This window comes from Salvelinus sp. IW2-2015, linkage group LG26 (genome assembly GCF_002910315.2).
Source record: "Salvelinus sp. IW2-2015 linkage group LG26, ASM291031v2, whole genome shotgun sequence".
NCBI classification, from domain to species: Eukaryota; Metazoa; Chordata; class Actinopteri; order Salmoniformes; family Salmonidae; genus Salvelinus; species Salvelinus sp. IW2-2015.
In genome coordinates, this window is record NC_036866.1 from 44,490,187 (window position 1) to 44,511,751 (window position 21,565).

General features: G+C 43.7%; 1 protein-coding gene across 1 annotated transcript in view; it reads left to right on the forward strand.

The window, feature by feature from the left end:
• LOC111952154 (copine-8-like) overlaps positions 1 to 21,565 on the forward strand; it is an 88,395-nt gene that overhangs the window by 34,293 nt on the left and 32,537 nt on the right. The window contains exons 3-6 of the mRNA XM_023970687.2: positions 1,299 to 1,345; positions 1,463 to 1,566; positions 10,212 to 10,251; positions 20,161 to 20,237. Coding sequence (XP_023826455.1) covers positions 1,299 to 1,345; positions 1,463 to 1,566; positions 10,212 to 10,251; positions 20,161 to 20,237 — 268 coding nt within the window. The remainder of the gene's footprint in view (positions 1 to 1,298; positions 1,346 to 1,462; positions 1,567 to 10,211; positions 10,252 to 20,160; positions 20,238 to 21,565) is intronic.

Consider the following 21,565-nt stretch of genomic DNA (forward strand, 5'->3'; position numbering starts at 1 on the left):
GGGGCTCTGACCCCTCTGATTCTGATTAACTGGATTTTATAAAAATTTTACACTGCTCCCAGTGGAAGGAATTGGCTCAGTTTGTGTGTGTGTGTGTTTGATTTTAAACAAGATATTATAGTTATTTTGGTCCATATATTTGGGTGGTATCAAGTCAAATCTAATTTTATTTGTCACATACACATGTTTAGCAGATGTTATTGCGGGTGTAACGAAGTGCTTGTGTTTCCAGCTCCAACAGTTCAGTAATATCTAACAATTCACAGCAATACACACAACCTAAAAGTAAAAGAATGAAATTAAGGAATGTATAAATATTAGGATGAGCAATGTCGGAGTGGCATAGACTAAAATACAGTAGAATAGAATACAGTATATACATATGAGATGAGTAAAGAATAAATATGTAAACATTATTAAAGTGGCTAGTGATTTCAAGTCTATGTATATGGGGCAGCCTCTAAGGTGCAGGGTTACGTAACCGGGTGGAAGCCGCCTAGTGATGGCTATTTAACAGTCTGATGGCCTTGAGATAAAAGCTGTTTTTCAGTCTCTCGGTCCCAGCTTTGATGCACCTGTAATGACCTTGCCTTCTGGTTGATAGCGGGGTGAACAGGCAGTGTCTCGGGCGGATGTTGTTCTTGATGATATGTTTGGCCTTCCTGTGACATCCGGTGCTGTAGGTGTGCTGGAGGGCAGGTAGTTTGCCCCCGGTGAAGCGTTGGGCAGACTGCACCACCCTCTGGAGAGCCCTGCGGGTTGCGGGCGGTGCAGTTACCGTACCAGGCAATGATACAGCCCGACAGGATGCTCTCAATTGTGCATCCGTAAAAGTTTGTGAGGGTTTTAGGTGCCAAGACAAATTTCTTCAGCCTCATGAGGTTGACGAGGCGCTGTTGTGCCTTCTTCACCACACTGTCTGTGTGGGTGGACCATTTCAGATCGTCAGTGATGTGTAMGCCGAGGAACTTGAAGCTTTCCACCTTCTCYACTGCTGTCCCGTCGATGTGGATAGGATCGTGCGAGAGAAAAAACTAAAATGTGCACCCCTTTGGGTCCCCAGGACTAGGATTGGGAWACTGCCTTAGCATTCTAGCACTTTCAACTGTGMCTTTTTTATTTTCTCTGAGAAATATCTTCCTTGTTGCCTGAAAGGCAGAGTTACACTGACATTTAATCAGGGATTATGTCTTAGCCTAGGAGAGAACATTTGTATCTTCTGGGTTTTCTCATGCCTTGTTTCCTCTGGATCTTAACTGTTGTTTTACTTTTCTTTCTGTTTTCTTTCCTCTTAACAGTTTGTGTGCTGTATACACAAGGAATCGCCAACAGGGAATGGAGAGAGGTGAGTTGAGGTGAGGGGGGAGAAGGTCCAAGGATCCCTTGGAAGTCAGAGTATTGCCCAATTCATTTAAAATCAATACAAACCAGTGTCTGTTCCTCCCTCCCTCTTTCTTCATAGTTTAGTCGGACAGAGATGATAAACAACACCCTGAATCCAGACTTTGTCCGAAAATTCATCCTGGACTATTTCTTTGAAGAGAGACAGAATCTACGATTTGACCTGTGAGTTAAGACCGTTCTTAACATTTGTGTCTGTGTGTGTGTGTGTGTGTGTGGTGTGGTGTGGTGTGTGTTTGTTTGTTTGGGTGAGAGAGAGTGGTGCTCTGTGTGAGTCTATAAGTTCAAGTTGAGTTAAGAATAAAATATGTATCAAGTGTGAGAAGGGAGATGTCAATGTTCACCTTTTAAATAAAAAACAAATCACATTCTTTATTGTCACCATACGCCGAAGTACAACAGTGAAATGCTTACTTACTGCGCCCTAACACACAGGTGCAGTTTCAAAAAATACGGTTAAGAACCAGAGATAAAAAGTAACAAGTAATATAAAGAGGAGCAGTAAAAAATAACAATATATACACGGGGGTGCCGCGTACAGAGTTAATCTGCGGGCAGCACCGGTTAGTTAGGTAGTATGTACATGTAGGTGTGATTAATTAAAAGTGACTATCAAACAGGCAAAGCATCAACAAGAGTGGCACAGAGGAGTGGCCCATGGTGTGGAGGGGGGTGGGCAATGTGAATAGTGCTGGTAGCCATTGTGACTAGATGTTATAGGAGTCTTATGGCTTGGGGTAGAACTGTTTAGAACGCCTCTTGAACCTAGACTTGGCGTGCCGGTACAGCTGCTGTTGTGTAGCAGAGAGAACAGTCTATGACTAGGGTGGCTGAGACAATTTTTAGGGACTCTAGGTCTGAATCGCAAAGCTTGCCCCAGGTACTGTACTGGGGCCGTTCGCACTACCCTCTGTAGTGCCTTGCGGTCGGAGCCAGCAGTTGCCATACCAGGCACCTGATGTGCACCAGTCAGATGCTCTCGATGGTGCAGCTGGTTAGAACCTTTTGAGGATCTGAGGACCCATGACAAATCTTTTCAGTCTCCTGAGGGGGAATAGGTTTTGTTGTGCCCGCTTCATGACTGTCTTTGTGTGCTTGGACCATGTTCGTTTTTTGTGGTATGTGAACAAAGATGAACTTGAACTCTCAACCTGCTCCACTGCAGCCTGTCCGATGAGAATTAGGGCGTGCTCGGTCCTCTTTTTCCTGTAGTCCACAAGCATCTCCTTTGTCTTGATGACGTTGAGGAAGGGTTGTTGTCCTGGCACCCACGCGCAGGTCTCTGACCTCCTCCAATAGGCTGTCTCGTTGTTGTCGGTGATCAGGCCTACCCACTGTTGTGTCATCGGCAAATTGAATGATGGTATTGGAGTCGGCCTGGCCGTACAGTCATGAGTGAATAGGGAGTACAGGAGGGGGCTAAGCACACACCCATGAGGGACCCTGTGTTGAAGATATGTGCGGAGGGTGTGTGTTACCTACCTTACAACCTGGGGCGGCCCGTCAGAAGAAGTCCAGGATCCAGTTGTGTGAGGGAGTGTTTAGTCCCAGGGTCTTGGCTTATTGATGAGCTCTTGAGCACTATGGTGTTGAACGCTGAGCTGTAGTCAATGAAAAGCATTCTCACATAGGTGTTTCTTTTGTCCAGGTGGGAAAGGGCAGTGTGGAGTGCAATAGAGACTGCATCGTCTGTGGATCTGTTGTGGCGGTATGCAAATTGGAGTGTGTCTAGGGTTTCTGGGATGATAGTGTTGATGTGAGCMATGACCAGCCTTTCAAAGCACKTCATGGCTGCAGAYGTGAGTGCTACGGGTCGGTAATCATTTAGGCAGGTTACCTTAGCGTTCTTGGGCACAGGCACTATGGTGGTCTGCTTGAAACATGTTGGTATTACAGACTCGGACAGGGAGACGTTGAAAATGTCAGTGAAGACACTTGCTAGTTGGTCAGCGCATGCTCGCAGTATACATCCTGGTAATCCGTCTGGACCTGCGGCCTTGTGAATGTTGACCTGTCTAAAGGTCTTACTCACATYGGCTGCGGAGAGYGTGATCACACAGTCTTCCGGTACAGCTGGTACTCTCATGCATGTTTCAGTGTTATTTGCCTTGAAGCGAGCATAGAAGTAGGTTAGCTCATCCGGTAGGCTCGTGTCACTGGGCAGCTCTCGGCTGTGCTTCCCTTTGTAGTCTGTAATGGTTTGCAGGCCCTGCAACATCCGACGAGCGTCAGAACCGGTGTAGAACGACTCGATCTTAGTCCTGTATTGACACTTTGCCTGTTTGATGGTTCGTCGGAGGGCATAGCGGAATTTCTTATAAGCTTCCAGGTTAGAGTCCTGCTCCTTGAAAGCGGCAGCTCTAGCCTTTAGCTCAGTGCGGATGCTGCCTGTAATCCATGGTTTCTGGTTGAGGTATGTACGTACGGTCACTGTTGGGACGACGTCATTGATGCACTTATTTATGAAGCCATTGACAGATGTGGTGTACTCCTCAATGCCCTTGGAGGAATCCCGGAACATATTCCAGTCTGTGCTAGCAAAACAGTCCTGTAGCATAGCATCTGCTTCATCTGACCACTTTTTTACATTGATCTAGTCACTGGTGCTTCCTGCTTTAATTTTTGCTTGTAAGCAGGAATCAGGAGGATAGCATTTTGTTCAGATTTGTCAAATGGAGGGTGAGGGAGAGCTTTGTATGCATCTCTGTGTGTGGAGTATAGGTAGTCCAGAGTTATTTTCCCTCTGGTTGCACATTTAACATGTTGATAGAAATTAGGTAAAACTGATTTAAGTTTCCCTGCATTAAAGTCCCCGCCTCTGGGTGAGCGTTTTCTTGTTTGCTTATGGCGGAATACAGCTCATTCAATGCTATAAAGAATATAGATGAAAGCTCTYTCGGTAGGTAATGTGGTCTGCAGCTTTTCATGAGAAACTTTACCTCAGGCGAGAAATAGCTCGAGACTTCCTTAGATATCGTGCACCAGCTGTTGTTTACAAAAATACATAGACCGCYGCSCCTTGTCTTACCAGACACCAGCTGTATGATGATATTGGCGTCGTTCAGCCACGACTCCGTGAAGCATAAGATGTTACAGTTTTTGGTAGTTTAATCTTCCCAATAACTCGTCCATTTTTTTGTCCAAAGATTGCATGTTTGCGAGCAGAATTGAGGCGAGKGGGGGTGTATTCGCCTCCAGCCCGCCCTCCGGCCTCTCTTTCTCCGCCTCCTCTTCACGCAGATCAATGGGGTTGGGGCTTGTTCCCGAGGGRGCCGTATATCCTCCGCCTCRGGCTCGTCAGAGTTGTGAAACAGGTTTTCATATAACTTTTTTTATAATTCCCCTTTATGGGATGTTTTGGAACATAATATGTTCATGGGGCAAAATAAGGTTTTAGACAGACTATAAAAAATAACAGTTWTGAGACGTGAATATGATGCTGTTTGTTTAAGAGCTATGCGGTTAACAGAGGTACATGTTCATTTTCTGCCTGCGTGTGTGTSAATGCCTGCCTGGGTGTTTGGTCGGTGAAAGTATGAGTAAGTTTGAGAGACAGAGAGAGCGTGAGGGTATGCGTGTGTTTGGGTTACAGAGGGAGTGATAAGGAAAAGAAAATGGCGTGTGTGTTTGTAGCTTTGCTCTGTTATGAGTGGGTGAGCATCAGGCTGTATTACCATCTACACTGATGGCCTCTTAGCAAAGAGCCGGCGGCCGAGGCTCTGCCACACTGACATTTTACATTTGAGTCATTTAGCAGGCCCTCTTATCCAGAGAGTATTACAGTTAGTGCATTCATATTAATATAGTTAGGTGAGACAAYCACATACAGTTGAAGTCGGAAGTTTACATACACCTTAGCCAAATACWTTTAAACTCAGTTTTTCACAATTCCTGACATTTAATCCTCGTAAATATTCCCTGTTTTAGGTAAGTTAGGATCACCACTTTATTTTAAGAATGTGAAATGTCAGAATAATAGTARAGAGATTTCGACTTTCATTTCTTTCATCACATTCCCAGTGGGTCAGAAGTTTACATACACTCAATTAGTATTTGGTAGCATTGCCTTTAAATTGTTTAACTTAGGTCAAACATTTCGGGTAGCCTTCCACAAGCTTCCCACAATAAGTTAGGTGAATTTTGGCCCCTTCCTCCTGACAGAGCTGGTGTAACTGAGATAGGTTTGTAGGCCTTCTTGCTCGTACATGGTTTTTCAGTTCTGCCCACAAATTGTCTATGGGATTGAGGTCAGGGCTTTGTGATGGCCACTCCAATACCTTGACTTTGTTGTCCTTTAAGCCATTTTTCCACAACTTTGGAAGTATACTTGGGGTCATTGTCCATTTGGAAGACCCATTTGCGACCAAGCTTTAACTTCCTGACTGATGTCTTGACATGTTGCTTCAATATATCCACATAATTGTCCTGCCTCATGATGCCATCTATTTTGTGAAGTGCACCTTTTGTTCGATTAATTCCGTCGATATATATCCAAAATGTCAATTTATTTGGCGCGTTTCATCCAGAAAAACACAGCTTCCAACTTGCGCAACGTCACTACAAAATATATCAAAAGTTACATGTAAACTTTACCAAAACATTTCAAACTACTTTTGTAATACAACGTTAGGTATTTTTAAACGTTAATAATCGATCAAATTGAAGACGGGATGATCTGTGTTCAATACAAAAAGAAAACAAACTGACGCAACTTTTCTGGTAATGTCCCTCTCTCAAACAATTTCCTTGCAGTTGACCCTCATTTAAGATGGCCGTACTTCTTCATTACACAAAGGAAACCTCAACCAATTTCCAAAGACTGGTGACATCCAGTGGAAGGGTAGGAACTGCAAAACATCCTTAGAAATATTGGTGTCCAATGAAAACAAATTGAAAAGACAGTGACCTCAACAACAAAAAAGAATTCTGAATGGTTTGTCCTCGGGGTTTTGCCTGCTACATAAGTTTTTATACTCACAGACATGATTCAAACAGTTTTAGAAACTTCAGAGTGTTTTCTATCAAATCTACTAATAATGCATTCTTATATTCTGGGGATGCAGTAGCAGCAGTCGAATTTGGGCATGCTATTATCCAAAAGTGAAAATGCTTCCCCCTACCCCAAAGAAGTTAACAAGAAATTATGGAATGTTGAAAAACGAGTTTCATTGACTCCAACCTAAGTGTATGGTTAAACTTACCGACTTAACTGATCAAATACATTTTTATTTGCCGGGGGGATAAGACTGAATGAGATGTCTTATTTAAGATACTCTTTGAAGAGGTAGAGTTTTCAGCTGACTTCTTGTAGGGGTGGGATGGTTAAGAGACAGAGGCGGCAGTGCTAGGGTAGSAATGTAGGGTTTGAGCATAGCCTGAAGATAGAGAGAGCCAGTTCCTCTTGCTGCTTTGTAGGCAAGCACCATGGTCTTGTAGTAGATRCGAGCTTYGACTGGAAGCCAGTGGAGAGTGCATAGAAGCAGCGTGACATGGGAGAACTAGGGAAGGTTGAACACCAGGAGGGCTACAGCGTTCTGGATAAGTTGCAGGTGTTTGATGGTACAAGTGGGAGGCCCGCCCAGCCAACAGAGAGATGCAGTAGTCCAGACGGGAGATTACAAGTCCCTGGATTAGGACCTGCACCTCTTCCTGTGAGGGAAACATTGTACTCTATGGATGTTGTGGAGCATGAACCTGCAGGAGTGAGTCACTACTTTTATGTTTGCCGAGTGTGTTGTCCAGGGTCACGCCAAGTTTATTTGTACTCTGGAAGGGGGACACTGTGGAGTTGTTCACTGTGATGGAGAAGTCTTGGAGCTGGCCGGCCGTCTCCGGGAGGAAGAGCAGCTATGTATATCCTCACTAGTCACAGGATTTCATCTGGAGAGAGAGGGGAGAAAGAGGTCAAGGCGTAKGGTACCTCTGTGTGAGTGAGGGCAGTGGACTCAATAGGCTGAGTGAATSAGGAGCGGATGTYGTYGACATTCTTTCCAAAGTGGTTGACAAAGTTGTCCAGGGAGAGGGAGGTGGGGGAGGATTAGGGAAGGAGGAGAAGGTGGAAAAGAGTTTCCCTGGGTTGGAGGCAATCAAAAGCAGACGTTGGAGGTTGAAGTCGCCCAGTACGATAAGTTGTGAGCCATCGTCAGGAAATTAGCTTATCAAAGTGTCAAACACACTGAGGAACTCTCCAAGTGCACCTGGTGGATGGTAAATGACAACAATGTTAAAGGGATATTTTGGGATTTTGGCAATGAGGCCCTTTATCTACTTCCACAGAGTGAGATGAATTCGTGGAAACCATTTTTACCCATAGACTTCCAGTAATTCCACTAACGCTAGTTAGCATTGGCTCGCGAATCTAACTCTGACTGGACACATAGACATAAAAATGGTATTCACAAGTTCATCTTACTCTGGGGAAGCAGACAAAGAGGGCCTCATAAACAAAATCCAAACGTACCCTTTATGCTTGAGTGGACAAGTGACAGTGACCGCATGGAATGCAAATGAGGAGATGGACAGGTGAGCAAGGGGAAAAAGAGAAAAACCAACACTAGCCCTGTGCCACCAACATGACGACTAGATGCTCACAGACTATGAGAAAATGTGTAGTCAGAGCGAACAACTGGAGTAGCAATGTTCTCTGGGGTAATCCATGTCTCCATCAGGACTGAACTCGGCCTTGTTGATTGCAGATTTGCAGTTCCAAACGCTGCTGGAGACCAGGAATTCCACATGGGTTGTGTGCGCAGTGTACACTAAATTAGAAGGGTTGCAGCCACAGGGTGGGGAGAGTCTGTAAAATGTACAGGGAGAGGAGCAAAGAGGTATAGAGAACATGCACATAGTTGACAAAGCTAGAAAAGAGTGCAATGAGGTCATCTGAAAATAACTAGGTAAGATAMTAAAGTGAGAGARTGGTGTGAAGCCTTCCTCGTRTTCCTTCCTCATAAGGAAGTGTGTGTGACACACACACATTTATCCAACCAGGAAAGAAGCCTGCCACACACGCTCAGCCGCCCGGGGGAATCCTCTCTGACAAACTCTCTCACATCAAATCAAATCAAATTGTATTAGTCACATGCGCCGAATACAACATGTGTAGACCTTACTGTGAAATGCTTACTTACTAACCAACAAAGCAGTTTAAAGAATGTGTGTTTGTCTGTGTGGGTGAGACGGAGCATGTGCAGCCAAATGCATGTAGGTGTGTTTTTTCTAAATCTCATTAAATCCTCTGGGATCGTTCGGGACGCTACCGTCCCACCTCGCCAACAGCCAGTGAAATTGCAGGGCGCCAAATTCAAAACAACAGAAATCTCATAATTAAAATTCCTCAAACATACAAGTATTTTACACCATTTTAAAGATACACTCCTCGTTAATCCAACCACAGTGTCCGATTTCAAAAAGGTTTTTCGGCGAAAGCAGAACATATCATTATGTTAGGTCAGCAACTATTCACAGAAAGCATTCAGCCATTTTCCAACCAAAGAGGTGTCACAAAATGCAGATAAAATATAGATAAAATTAATCACTAACCTTTGACGATCTTCATCAGATGACACTCCCAGGACTCAATGTTACACAATACATGTATGTTTTGTTCGATAAAGTTCATATTTATATCCAAAAACCTCAGTTTACATTGGCGCCATGTTCAGAAATGCCTCCAAAACATCCGGAGAAATTGCAGAGAGCCACATCAAATAACAGAAATACTCATCATAAACTTTGATGAAAGATACATGTTTTACATAGAATTAAAGATAAACTTGTTCTTAATGCAACCGCTGCGTATTCATTACAGAGGAAAAAGAAGGAACGGCCCGCCCGCGTGACCGCGCAGTAAACAACTCATTGGCCTCAGCCTAGTCCACTTGTTGAAACAGCTCTTATTCGACCCCCTTCCACAATAGAAGCCTGAAACAACTTTCTAAAGACTGTTGACATCTGCTGGAAACCTTGGGAAGTGCAATCTGGCCACATAGACACAGCAAATTGGATAGGCAATCACTTAAATGAAACTACAAACCTCAGATTTCCCACTTCCTGGTTGGATTTGTCTCAGGTTTTTGCCTGCCATATGAGTTCTGTTACACTCACAGATATTGGAAACTTTAGAGTGTTTTCTATCCAAATCTACTACTTATATGCATATCATAGCTTCTGGGCCAGGGTAACAAGCAGTTTACTCTGGGCACCTTATTCATCCAAGCTACTCGATACTGTCCCCCTTTCCCAAAGAAGTTTTAAATGAATAATTTATGAATATTTGTGAGTGACCGAGGCAAAGACGAATAGAACATTACGCACACCTGTGCATTCTTCCATCGGCGGGCCGGTTGCGTATCAATGTTCCCTAGTCTTATGGAATTACATTTGTACCAACATGGTATTGGATCATCTCTCTCCTTCTCTCAGCTGCTTGGGTGTCGAATCTCTTTTTATCTTACATGGCACTCTGTCTGTACAGAGAAACAGATACCATCACACCAGCACACACACACACACATGCACACACACTTGCGCATGCACACGCTCATTAAACACACGCACAGTGGAGACATCGGAGCAATGGATTAAGGAAGGGACATACTGTACTACAATAGAATTGCTCTCAGCATCTTTCTTTTTGAAAAGCTTCAGCACACAGGTTGCACTTGTTTTTTTATAGTTTATGCAGAACCTCCATTCTTGCTATGTCTGAGTGTTTATAACCATTGTCACTGACTGCCGAGCCTTTTTGTAAAATAGTACAATGATTTTCCGCAAACAGTGATTATACGTAATTTTCTGTTTCTGTCCAGGTACGACCTCGACTCGAAGAGCGACAACCTGTCTAAACATGTGAGTTGCCTTTTCCATCTCGTGTGTAACCACTCTCACTGTTTAGTAATGATCTCATGGGACAAATACAGATATTCTCTAGACATCCTTCCAGTCCCAAACCATATTACAGACATGAAGCCTTCTCCAGTGACTTCTCCAGCAGTGTAGCCTCAACTCCAGCTCCTCAGCCTCAGCTCCAGCCCCAGCTCAGAAATTCCATAATTTTGTGTTTTGTTGATGGTGGTGCAAAACGCTGTCTCAGGCGCCGCTCCAGAATCTCCCATAAGTAATCAGTTGAGATCTGGTGACTAAGACGCGCGCGCGTACACACACACTTTCAACCCCCTGTGCTCCTTTGAGACCCCTCTTTCAAAGTCACTGAAATCTGTTCTTCTAGCCAAGGTAACCAAAATAATGGGCAACAGGGCATTTTTACACATGACCCTTAGCATGATGGTTTGTTAGTTATCTCAGGAACTCTGTGGAAGAACCTGGTTTCAATATACTTTTGTATCCCTAATTTACTCAAGTGTTTATTTTATTTTGACAGTTACCTGTATATGATACAACAAAATAATAATATAAGCCGAAGGGATACTTATCTCCAAAGGGACTCTGTACCTTTTTTCTGTGTATGGGATCTATGTGGGAATCGAACCTACAACCATGGCATTGATAGCACCAACCTCTTACCAATTGAGCCAGATCAAATGCTGAATTTCCCATTGTTTGAGCCATTGTGTCATTTCCATTTTTTAATGCAACCTTTATTTTACTAGGTAAGTCAGTTAAAACCTCTTGAGAATACAGGGGGTGCTGTTTTCGCATTAGCATAATTTGCTCTACAGATTAAACTGCCTCTTATTCAATTATTGCTCTTACTATATGCATATAATTAATACCATTGGATAGAAAACAACCTCTAGTTTCTAAAACCGTTTCAATTTTGTCTCTGAGTGATACACAAGTCATTTGACAGCACTTTCCCTGACCAAGAAGTAGAATGCAAGAAGTCTATGCTCGCTTCAACGCTCTGCCTATATATGTGTCATGACCCCTATGACCAGAAACACACTTCATTCGCCTTCCTCTGGGTGTCAAGAGGACGTCAGAGGAGAAATTCTTTGTTTATCTGGTACTGACGTGAAATAAACCTATTTCTTTGCGTGACCGACAACTTCCGGTTTTCTGATTCGCACGAGTTGGAGCGGATTTGTACTGTTTTGCTGGCGTATGGATGAAAACTATCTCCGTGTCGAATTTGTTTGATACATGTGACCAAATCATCGTAATGTATGTTTTTTCAATATAGTTTAATCAGATTATTTGAATTTTTTCGGGAGTTTTGCGATGTTCCGTTGTCTGATTTATTTACGTTGAGAGATCCGTGCCACTCGACCAGTACCTGTGCTAAATGGATGTGGAAAGAAACAATTCTGAACGGAACCAACGACTCATCTTGACAAAGGACACTTTGATCAACATTCTGATGAAAGATCAGCCATAGTAAGACCCAATTTACAGTTTATATCATATCTGTTGTGCATGTGAACTGGCCGTGGGCGCCTAGCCGAATCTGGGAGTAAAAAAATCGTGTCCTTTGCTAACGTGGTTAGCTAATAGATTTACATATTGTGTCTTCCCTGTAAAACATTTTAAAAATCTGAAATGGTGGCTTTATTCACAAGACCTGTATCTTTCATCTGGTGTCTTGGACTTGTGATTTAATGATATTTAGATGCTACAAGTTACTTGTGACGCTATGCTAGCTATGCTACTCAGTGGGGGGGTGGTGGGGGGTGCTCCCGGATCAGGGTTGGTGACTCGTGAGAAGTTAAGAACAAATTATTACAATGACGGCCTACCCCGGCCAAACCTGGACCAATTGTGTGGTGCCCTATGGGATTCCCAATCACGGCCGGATGTGATACAGCCTGGATTTGAATCAGGGACTGTAGTGACGCCTCTTGCACTTAGATGCAGTGCCTTAGACCGCTGCGCCACTCGGGAGCCCATATGGTTGTAAGGGCTTTCATAAGGCACTGCATTTCATATCTCCCGGCTAGCTGAAGAGGTCCATCACCCAATTCTTGGGCTACAATACCTATTTTGCCAATTGGCCTGGACCATTTTACTGCCGACACGGAGCCCCGCCGATCCATCACGACTGGTCTGCCGACGTAACCGTCCGAGGGGGTTTCAACAGGCTCCTCCGTCGCGACATCCCCTGAAGGCCCATCTGCTAGCCCCGGCCCGCTAGCTGTCTGAATCGCCATGTCTCCAGCTCGCCTAGCTACTTACTAGACCCTATGATCACTCGGCTACGCATGCCTCTCCCTAATATCATTATGCCTTGTCCATTGCTGTTTTGGTTAGTGATTATTGTCTTATTTCACTGTCGAGCCTCCAGCCCTGCTCAATATGCCTTAGTTAGCCCTTTTGTTCCAACCCCAACACATGCGGTGACCTCACCTGGCTTAAATGGCGCCTCTAGAGACAAAACCGCTCTCATCGTCACTCAATGCCTAGGTTTACCTCCACTGTATTCACATGYTACCATAGCCTTGTCTGTACATTATGCCTTGAATCTATTCTTCCGTGCCCAGAAATCTGCTTCTTTGACACTCTGTTCCGAACGCACTAGACGACCAGTTCTTTAGCCGTACCCTTATCCTACTCCTCCTCTGTTCCTCTGGTGATATAGAGGTAAACTTCTTATGGCTGCAGGGGCAGTATTGAGTAGCTTGGATGAAAGGTGCCCAAAGTAAACGGCCTGCTCCTCAGTCCCAATTACTAATATATGCATATTATTATTAATATTGGATAGAAAACACTCWGAAGTTTCTAAAACTGTTTGAATTATGTCTGTGAGTATAACAGAACTCATATGGCAGGCAAAACCTGAGAAAAAATCCAAACAGGAAGTGGAAATTCTGAGACTGGTCGAGTTTCAACCAAGATCCCATTGAAATCACAGCGAGATATGAATGAGTATTCACTTCCTACGGCTTCCACTAGATGTCAACAATCTGTAGAACTTTGTCTGATCACTCTACTGTGACGTGGGGGCCGAAGGAGACAGGAATGAGTCACCACTGCCATGAGTGAACATTCTTTCACCATATGCGCCTTCACATAAGAGGCAGCTCCGTTCCAATCGCTCATCTGAAGTCAATGTAATTCTCCGGTTGGAACGTTATTCAAGATTTATTTGAACAACATTCTAAAGATTGATTCAATACATCGTTTGTTTCTACTGACTGTTCTGAACTTTTGGACATTTCGTCACGTTTTAGTGAACGCGCTTTGTGACTTTGGAATTGTTTACCAAACGCGCTAACCAAAGTAGCTAATTGGACACATAAATAACGCGACATTATCGAACAATCAAGCATTTTTGTGGACCTGGGATTCCTGGGAGTGCATTCTGATGAAGATCATCAAAGGTAAGGGAATATTTATCATCGTAATTTCTGGTTTCTGTTGACTCCAACATGGTGGCTAATTTGACTCTTGTTCTGAGCTCCGTCTCAGATTTTGCATGGTTTGCTTTTTCCGTAATTTTTGAGGAAACTCTGACACAGCGGTTGCATTACGGAGAGGTATATCTGTAATCCAGTGCTCATCAACTCTGTCATCTACATTTATGATGAGTATTTCTGGTTGAAACGATGTGGCTATGCACTATCACTGGATGTTTTTGGAACTAATGAATGTAACGCGCCAATGTAAACACAGAGTTTTATATAAATATGAACTTTATAAACAAAACATGCATGTATTGTGGTAACATGAAGTCCTAGTGTGTGTCATTGAGGAAGATCATCAAAGGTTAGTGATTCATTTTAGCTATATTTCTGCTTTTGTGACTGCTATCTTTCGCTGGAAAAATGGCTGTGCTTATGTGGTTTGGTGTGTGACCTAAATAATCGTTTGTAGTGCTTTCGCTGAAAAGCATTATTTGAAATCAGACACTTTGGTGGGATTAACAACAAGATTACCTTTAAAATGGGTAGTATAACAGAAACATGTATTGTCTGAGGAATTTTATTATGAGATTTTTGTTGTTTTGAATTTGGCGCCTGCCACTTTCACTGGCTATTGTCATATCATCCCGTTACCGTGATTGCAGCCATAAGAAGTTTTAACCCAGGCCCTGCAGCGCTTAGCTCCACTCCCATTTCCCATGCACTCTCATTTGCTGATTTCTGTAACCATATAAAGCCTTTGGTTTCATGCATGTTACATGTAGAAGCCTCTCCCTAAAGTTTGTTTTATTCACTGCTTTAGCACACTCCGCCAACCCGGATGTCCTAGCTGTGTCTGAATCCTGGCTTAGGAAGGCCACCAAAAATCCTGAAATTTCCATCCCTAACTACAACATTTTCTGATAAGATAGAACTGCGGAGTTGCAATATACTGCAGAGATAGCCTGCAGAGTTCTGTCATACTACCCAGGTCTGTGCCCAAACAATTTGAGCATCTACTTTTAAAAAATCCACCTTTCCAGAAACAAGTCTCTCACCATTGCCGCTTGTTATAGACCCCATTCAGCCCCCAGCTGTGCCCTGGTCACCATATGTGAATTGATTGACCCCCATCTATCTTCGGAGTTCGTACTGTTAGGTGACCTAAACTGGGACATGCTTAACACCCCGGTCGTCCTATAATCTAAGCTAGATGCCCTCAATCTCACACAAATTATCAAGGAACCTACCAGGTACAACCTTAAATCCGCACCCTCTTAGATATCATCCTGACCAACTTTCCCTCTAAGTACACCTCTGTTGTCTTCAACCAGGATCTCAGCGATCACTGCCTCATTGCCTGCGTGCGTAATGAGTCCACGGTCAAACGACCACCCCTCATCATTGTCAAACGCTCCCTAAAACACTTCAGTGAGCAGGCCTTTCTAATCGACCTGGCCCGGGTACCCTGGAAGGATATTGACCTCATCCCGTCAGTAGAGGATGCATGGTTTCTCTGCTAAAGTGCTTCCCTCTCCATCTTAAATAAGTACGCCCCATTAAAAAAATGTTGAACTAAGAATAGATATAGCCCTTAGTTCACCCCAGACTTGACTACCCTTGGCCAGCACAAAAACGTCCTGTGGCGTTCTGCATTAGCATCGAATAGCCCCTGCGATATGCAACTTTTTCAGGGAAGTCAGGAACCAATATACACAGTCAGTTAGGAAAGCTAAGGCTAGCGTTTTCAAACAGAAATTTGCATCCTGTAGCAATAATTCCAAAAAGTTTTGGGACACTGCAAAGTTCATGGAGAATAAGAGCACCTCCTCCCAGCTGCCCACTGCATTGAGGATAGGAAACATTGTCACCACCGATAAATCTAAGATAATTGATCATTTCAATAAGCATTTCTCTTTGGCTGGCCATGCTTTCCACCTGGCTACCCCGGCCAACACCTCAGCACCCCCTGCAGCTCAAGGTCCTAAACAATCTCATAACTGCCAACGATAAAAGACAGTACTGTGCAGCCGACTTCATCGACCTGGCCAAGGCTTTCGACTCTGTCAATCACCGCATTCTTATCGGCAGACTCAACAGCATGGCTTCTCAAATGACTGGTTCACCAACTACTTCTCAGATAGAGTTCAGTGCGTCAAATCGGAGCGCCTGTTGTCCGGAACCTCTCTATGGGGGTGCCACAGGGTTCAATTCTCGGGCCGACTCTTTTCTCTGTATATGTCAGTGCTGCTGGTGATTCTCTGATCCACCTCTACGCAGACGACACCATTCTATATACATCCAGCCCTTCTTTGGACACTGTGCTGACAAACCTCTGAACGAGCTTCAATGCCATACAACACCTCCAACTGCTTTTAAACGCATGTAAAACCAAGTGCATGCTCTTCAACCGATTGCTGCCCGCACCCTCACATGACTGGGCAGGGGCGCAGCCATGGGTGGGCCCGTGAGGGCATAGACCTACCCAATGGGGAGCCAGGCACAGCCAATCAGAACGAGTTTTTCCCCACAAAAGGGCATTATTACAGACAGAAATACTCAGAAATACCTCAGTTCATCAGCTCTCCGGGTGGCTGGGCTCAGACGGTCCTGAAGAAGCCAGATGTGGAGGTCCTAGGCTGACGTGGTTACACGTGATCTGCGGTTGTGAGGCCGGTTGGACATACTGCCAAATTCACTAAAACAACTTTGGAGGTGGCTTATGGTAAAGAAATTAACATTAAAATCTCTGGCAACAGCTCTGGTGGACATTCCTGCTGTCAGCATGCAAATTGCACGCTCCCTCAAAACTGAGGCATCTGTGGCATTGTGTTGTGACAAAACTGCACATTTTAGAGTGGCCTTTTATTGTCCCCAGCAGAAGGTACACCTGTGTAATGATCATGCTTTTTAATCAGCTTTTTGATATGCCACACCTGACAGGTGGGTGGATTATCTTGGCAAAGGTTGTTGCTGTTAAAGAAAATGTGTTCTCAGTCAACTTACCTGGTAAAATAAGGGTTAAATAAAAATGTCCATTGCTTGGGTTTCTTGGCCCAAGCAAGTCTCTTCTTATTGGTGTCCTTTAGTAGTGGTTTCTTTGTAGCAATTCGACCATGAAGGCCTGATTCACTCAGTCTCCTCTGAACAGTTGATGTTGAGATGTGTCTGTTACTTGAATTCTGTGAGGCATTTATTTGGGCTGCAATCTGAGTTGCAGTTAACTCTAATGAATTTATCCTCTGCAGCAGAAGTAACTCTGGGTCTTCCTGTCCTGTGGCGGTCCTCATGAGAGCCAGTTTCCTCATAGCGCCTGATGTTTTTTGCGACTGCTCTTGAAGAAACTTTCAAAGTTCTTTGTTTTCCGCATTGACTGACTTTCATGTCTTAAAGTGAACTGTCATTTCTCTTTGCTTATTTTAGCCTTTTACCAAATAGGACTATCTTCTGTATACCACCCCTACCTTGTCACAACACAACTGATTGGCTCAAACGCATTACAAAGAAAATAATAAATTAATTTAACAAGGCACACCTGTTAATTGAAATCCATTCCAGGTGACTACCTCATGAAGCTGGTTGAGAGAATGTCAAGAGTGTGCAAAGCAAATTCTACAATGTAGAAAATAGTAAAAAATTAAGAAAAACACTTGAATGAGTAGGTGTGTCTAAACCTTCGACTGGTACTGTATATTCTCGTTACCTCTCATTCACAGGTGTCCATTTCAATGAACTTGGGCGTACCTGGAACTACTACCACTCTCGTTGTCAGAGTCAGAGAATGCATTTGGTATCATGGCTGCAAGGATTAGGATTCTTGGTCGTCCAATCGAGTGTAGCCCTGAAAAGGCTACGGGCAATCTCCAAGTTCCAGGGCAACATTTCTTGCAAGTTAAACAAGTTGAAGGATCTCCCCCCGGACATGTGGCAGGAAAACGTGGTTAGGAGAGGACAGCTCAACCCAAGGCCAAGCAGTCATGCAGAAAAGGCCTTTGTTTGAACTGCTCACACACACCCCTTGATGGACACACAGTTCTTTGTGTGCACTGTGAACCAAAGTACTTTGGCCTAACATTTAGAGTTTTAATCTTGTTAATAAAATGAARCCTGATTCTATGACGTCTCAGTGAGCAGTAATTTAGATTAGATTGAACAACACCCAGTAGAAAGCCTGTAAAGTCTGTGGCACTTCTGTACATTGTCAGCACTTGCACTTGCTGTTCAAATAGAATGCATCGAAACACCTTGTATTGAGATGAAGAAACACAAAAATAAAAACTTTTCAGCACACAAAAATAAAAACTTTTATTCTTGCTTATGAGCTCTGAACGTAAACCACAATACAAAAGTGTCTGAGACCAGACAAGTAAACAAGTGTCAATGGAATAAATGTAAGTCAGTGTAGTTACAAATATTTCTGAACAATATTACAGTGTCTGCTATGAACAGACATGTGAACAACTGAAGTGTCTATGGAATAACATTGAACGTCTAGTGTCTGGCTCCAGAGATGTCAGAACAACAACAGAAGTTCATTTCACTGTGTTCCCAGTTGTTCGGTCCATGTCCTCTTCTTGAAGTCATACACAAACTCATGCAGCTGGTGATCTAATTCCTGCCAGAGTTTTGGCGAGAGTTCATCCATGAAATCAGCTATAGGTGCCAGGGCCCTGTGGATAGGATGAGAAGAGGGGTGGGGAAATTAGGAGTGCCTGGAGAGCAGTGTGCATGGTGAGGCGAGGAGGAAAAAGGACAACAGAAGAGAGGAAAGGGGATCCGAGTAAAGGGAGGAGTCTGAAAATATTTGTATTTACCTCTGGGACAAGTCTTCAATCATTTGCAATGCCTTTGCGAGTGATGTGTTAAGTGTGAAGTCTGCAAGTCCTTTCTCCCTTCTTCTCACACCCCTGCTACTTCTGCTGCTGTTCTGTGGCATTGGTGAGGAGCAAGCCAGTGGAGTAGGTCTTGGAGGTGGGCCCAGGATAGAGCTCTCCAGGTCCTGCATGGAGATTGTTTCTAATTCTGCACTGCAGCTCAGTGCGTGAGATGGGCTGGGGCCGATGACCAGTCAATACTGGGGGCAGATGTAGTGCTCGGGCCAGTGAATAGGCAGTGCTGGGGTGCAGAGAACAAAACCAGGTGCTGTCTCCATTCACTGGTGTTTCTGCCTTAAAAAAGAAGAAGTTTAGGACACATATCCAAACCATYCAAAACGATCAATGAACATAATATCAAATATCATTAACCGATATTACAATAGACTATATAATGTTGCAAACGTCCTGGCCTATCTTCTTATCTCTGTTCAAACGTTTGCACCTTTTTGACTAGCTGGACCTTGCTACCAAACTTGCTACCAAACTTTGGTGTTACCAATGTGGGAAGCTTATGCTTTTCTTTATCTGACAAAATGATTTTTGATCAAAMGTTGTAAAGATCTTTTAGTTTAGTTGGTTGGCTTGCTTTCACTGCACGACTATGCTGCGAGGCTAGCTAGCAACTAGGAGGGATGGCTGTTTTCCTCACTCTCTCTTTCCGAAGAAGAGCAATGGGCCCAAGTTGCACGGTGGGACAAGGGGAGAGGAGTGATAATCACTGACAGGCAGAATAGATCCTGTGTGCAGCTTTCTGCCCGCTGGACCAAACACAGCTCATCTGTCAAGTGAATGTATTATACGCAGAGCCAGGCTGGGCCCAGTAGCATAGTACAAGTCCTCACTCTTTTGAGTCTCAACACACTGAGTTTAATTTCATTGCCCCAGCCCAAAGGGCCTGTGCGAACAACACCACGCATACAAAACTAAACAATACTACCCTCTCTACTTGTGTAAACCACCACACTATATTGGGCAGACAGAGAGAGACTCAAGACCCTCTGTTTGTGTCAAATGGTAAAAGCTACATGGCTTTCACACCTTCCATGGCTCAGTTGGTTAGGGCATGACGGGGCGCCTACTGTAGAAGACCAGGTTGTAGGTTTGATTCTCACCTGGGAACAATGTGTATGTGCTATTTGTGTTAACTCTGTGTTACCTGTAAGTCAGTGAGAACGAAAGCATCTATAAAATGACCTTATTTATTATTAGGCTTTTTTCATCTCGTATCAATGTCATACTTCATCCCATATGCTCATAGGATTTAATAGAGAAGCTTTACAAAAAAAGATTTAGTCGAAACGTAAATATCCTAGGAAATGATCTTGGGCTCTGGCATGGTGGGGGCTAAGCCAGGCTAAGCCAAGCTAAGTCAGGGGTTTGGGAGGTAGATGGAGGAAGATTGGAATCAGGGTCACTTTTTTTCCATTTGAACCTCCTTGATCTGCTCGCATAGCATTTGTGCTCATTACGTTCTGAAAATCTTACAAAAAATGTATATCAAATTTGTTTATTTCTCATCTATCTTTTGGGCCATTTCTCTCACACACTCTCACTCGCTCTTTCTCGTATGTGTGTGTGTGTAGGACTTCCTGGGCCAGGCATTCTGTACCCTGGGGGAGGTGGTGGGCTCGATGGGAAGCTGCGTGGAAAAACCTCTCATGTAAGTAATGTACTGTACCGTTCTGTCACAAACACACACACACACACTACCCTTTACCCTATTGTTGCTATTCTTGGCCTATTTTGTCCCCATTATAAAAAGCCAGGCCCAAGAGGCCACATAATTTACATGGTTTAAAGGGTTCTATTTTATTTGAAATTTTGCGTCGTTGGTATTCCATTGATGTACAGTATATTCCACATTGGGGACAATATCGTTGCAATTCCAGTCAATTAAGGAAATAGATTGATCATTAATAACATGATTCCTAATACACTATACACTGTTACACTGTGTATAGTGTAACACTAACACTGTGTATACATTGCTTAGCCAACAACACTGTTAATACACTGTTGTTGGCTAAGCAAGGTTACCACAAATTAATGTTGAGCATTAAAAGAACCCTGTTCGTGCCTATTTAATGAAACTCAGTTGATGTACAATGCATTCGGGAAAGTATTCAGACCCCTTGACTTTTTTCCACATATTGTTACATTAAAGCATTATTCTAAATTWGATTTTTTTTTAATGTTCTTCATCAATCTACACACAATACCCCATAATGAGAAATCAAAAACAGGTTTTTAGAAATGTTAGCAAATGTATTACAAATTTAAAACTGAAATATTACATTTACATAAGTGTTCAGACCCTTTACTAAGTACTTTGTTGAAGCCCCTCCTGCAGCGATTACAGCCTGGAGTCTTCTTGGGTATGACGCTACAAGCTTTGCACACCTGTATTTGGGAGGTTTCTTCCATTCTTCTCTGCAAATCCTCTTAATCTCTGTCAGGTTGGATGGGGAGTGTTACTGCACAGCTATTTTCAGGTCTATCCATAGATGTTCGATCGGGTTCAAGTCCGGGCTCTGGCTGGGCAACTCAAGGACATTCAGAGACTTCTCCCGAAGCCACTCCTGCGTTATCTTAGCTGTGTGCTTATGGTTATTGTGCTGTTGGAAGGTGAACCTTCGCCCCAGTCTGAGGTCCTGAGTACTCTGGAGCAGGTTTTCATCAAGGATCTCTCTGTATTTTGCTCCGTTCATCTTTGCCTCGAAACTGACTAGCCTCCCAGTCCCTGCCGCTGAAAAACATCCCCACAGCATGATGCTGCCACCACCATGCTTCACCGTAGGCATGGTGCCAGATTTCCTCCGGACGTGACGCTTGGCATTCAGGCCAAAGAGTGCAATCTTGGTTTCATCAGACCAGAGAATCTTGTTTCTCATGGTCTATGAGTGTCTTTAGGTGCCTTTTGGCAAACTCCAAGCGGGCTGTCATGTACCTTTTACTGAGGAGTGGCTTCCGTCTGGGCAATGTACCATA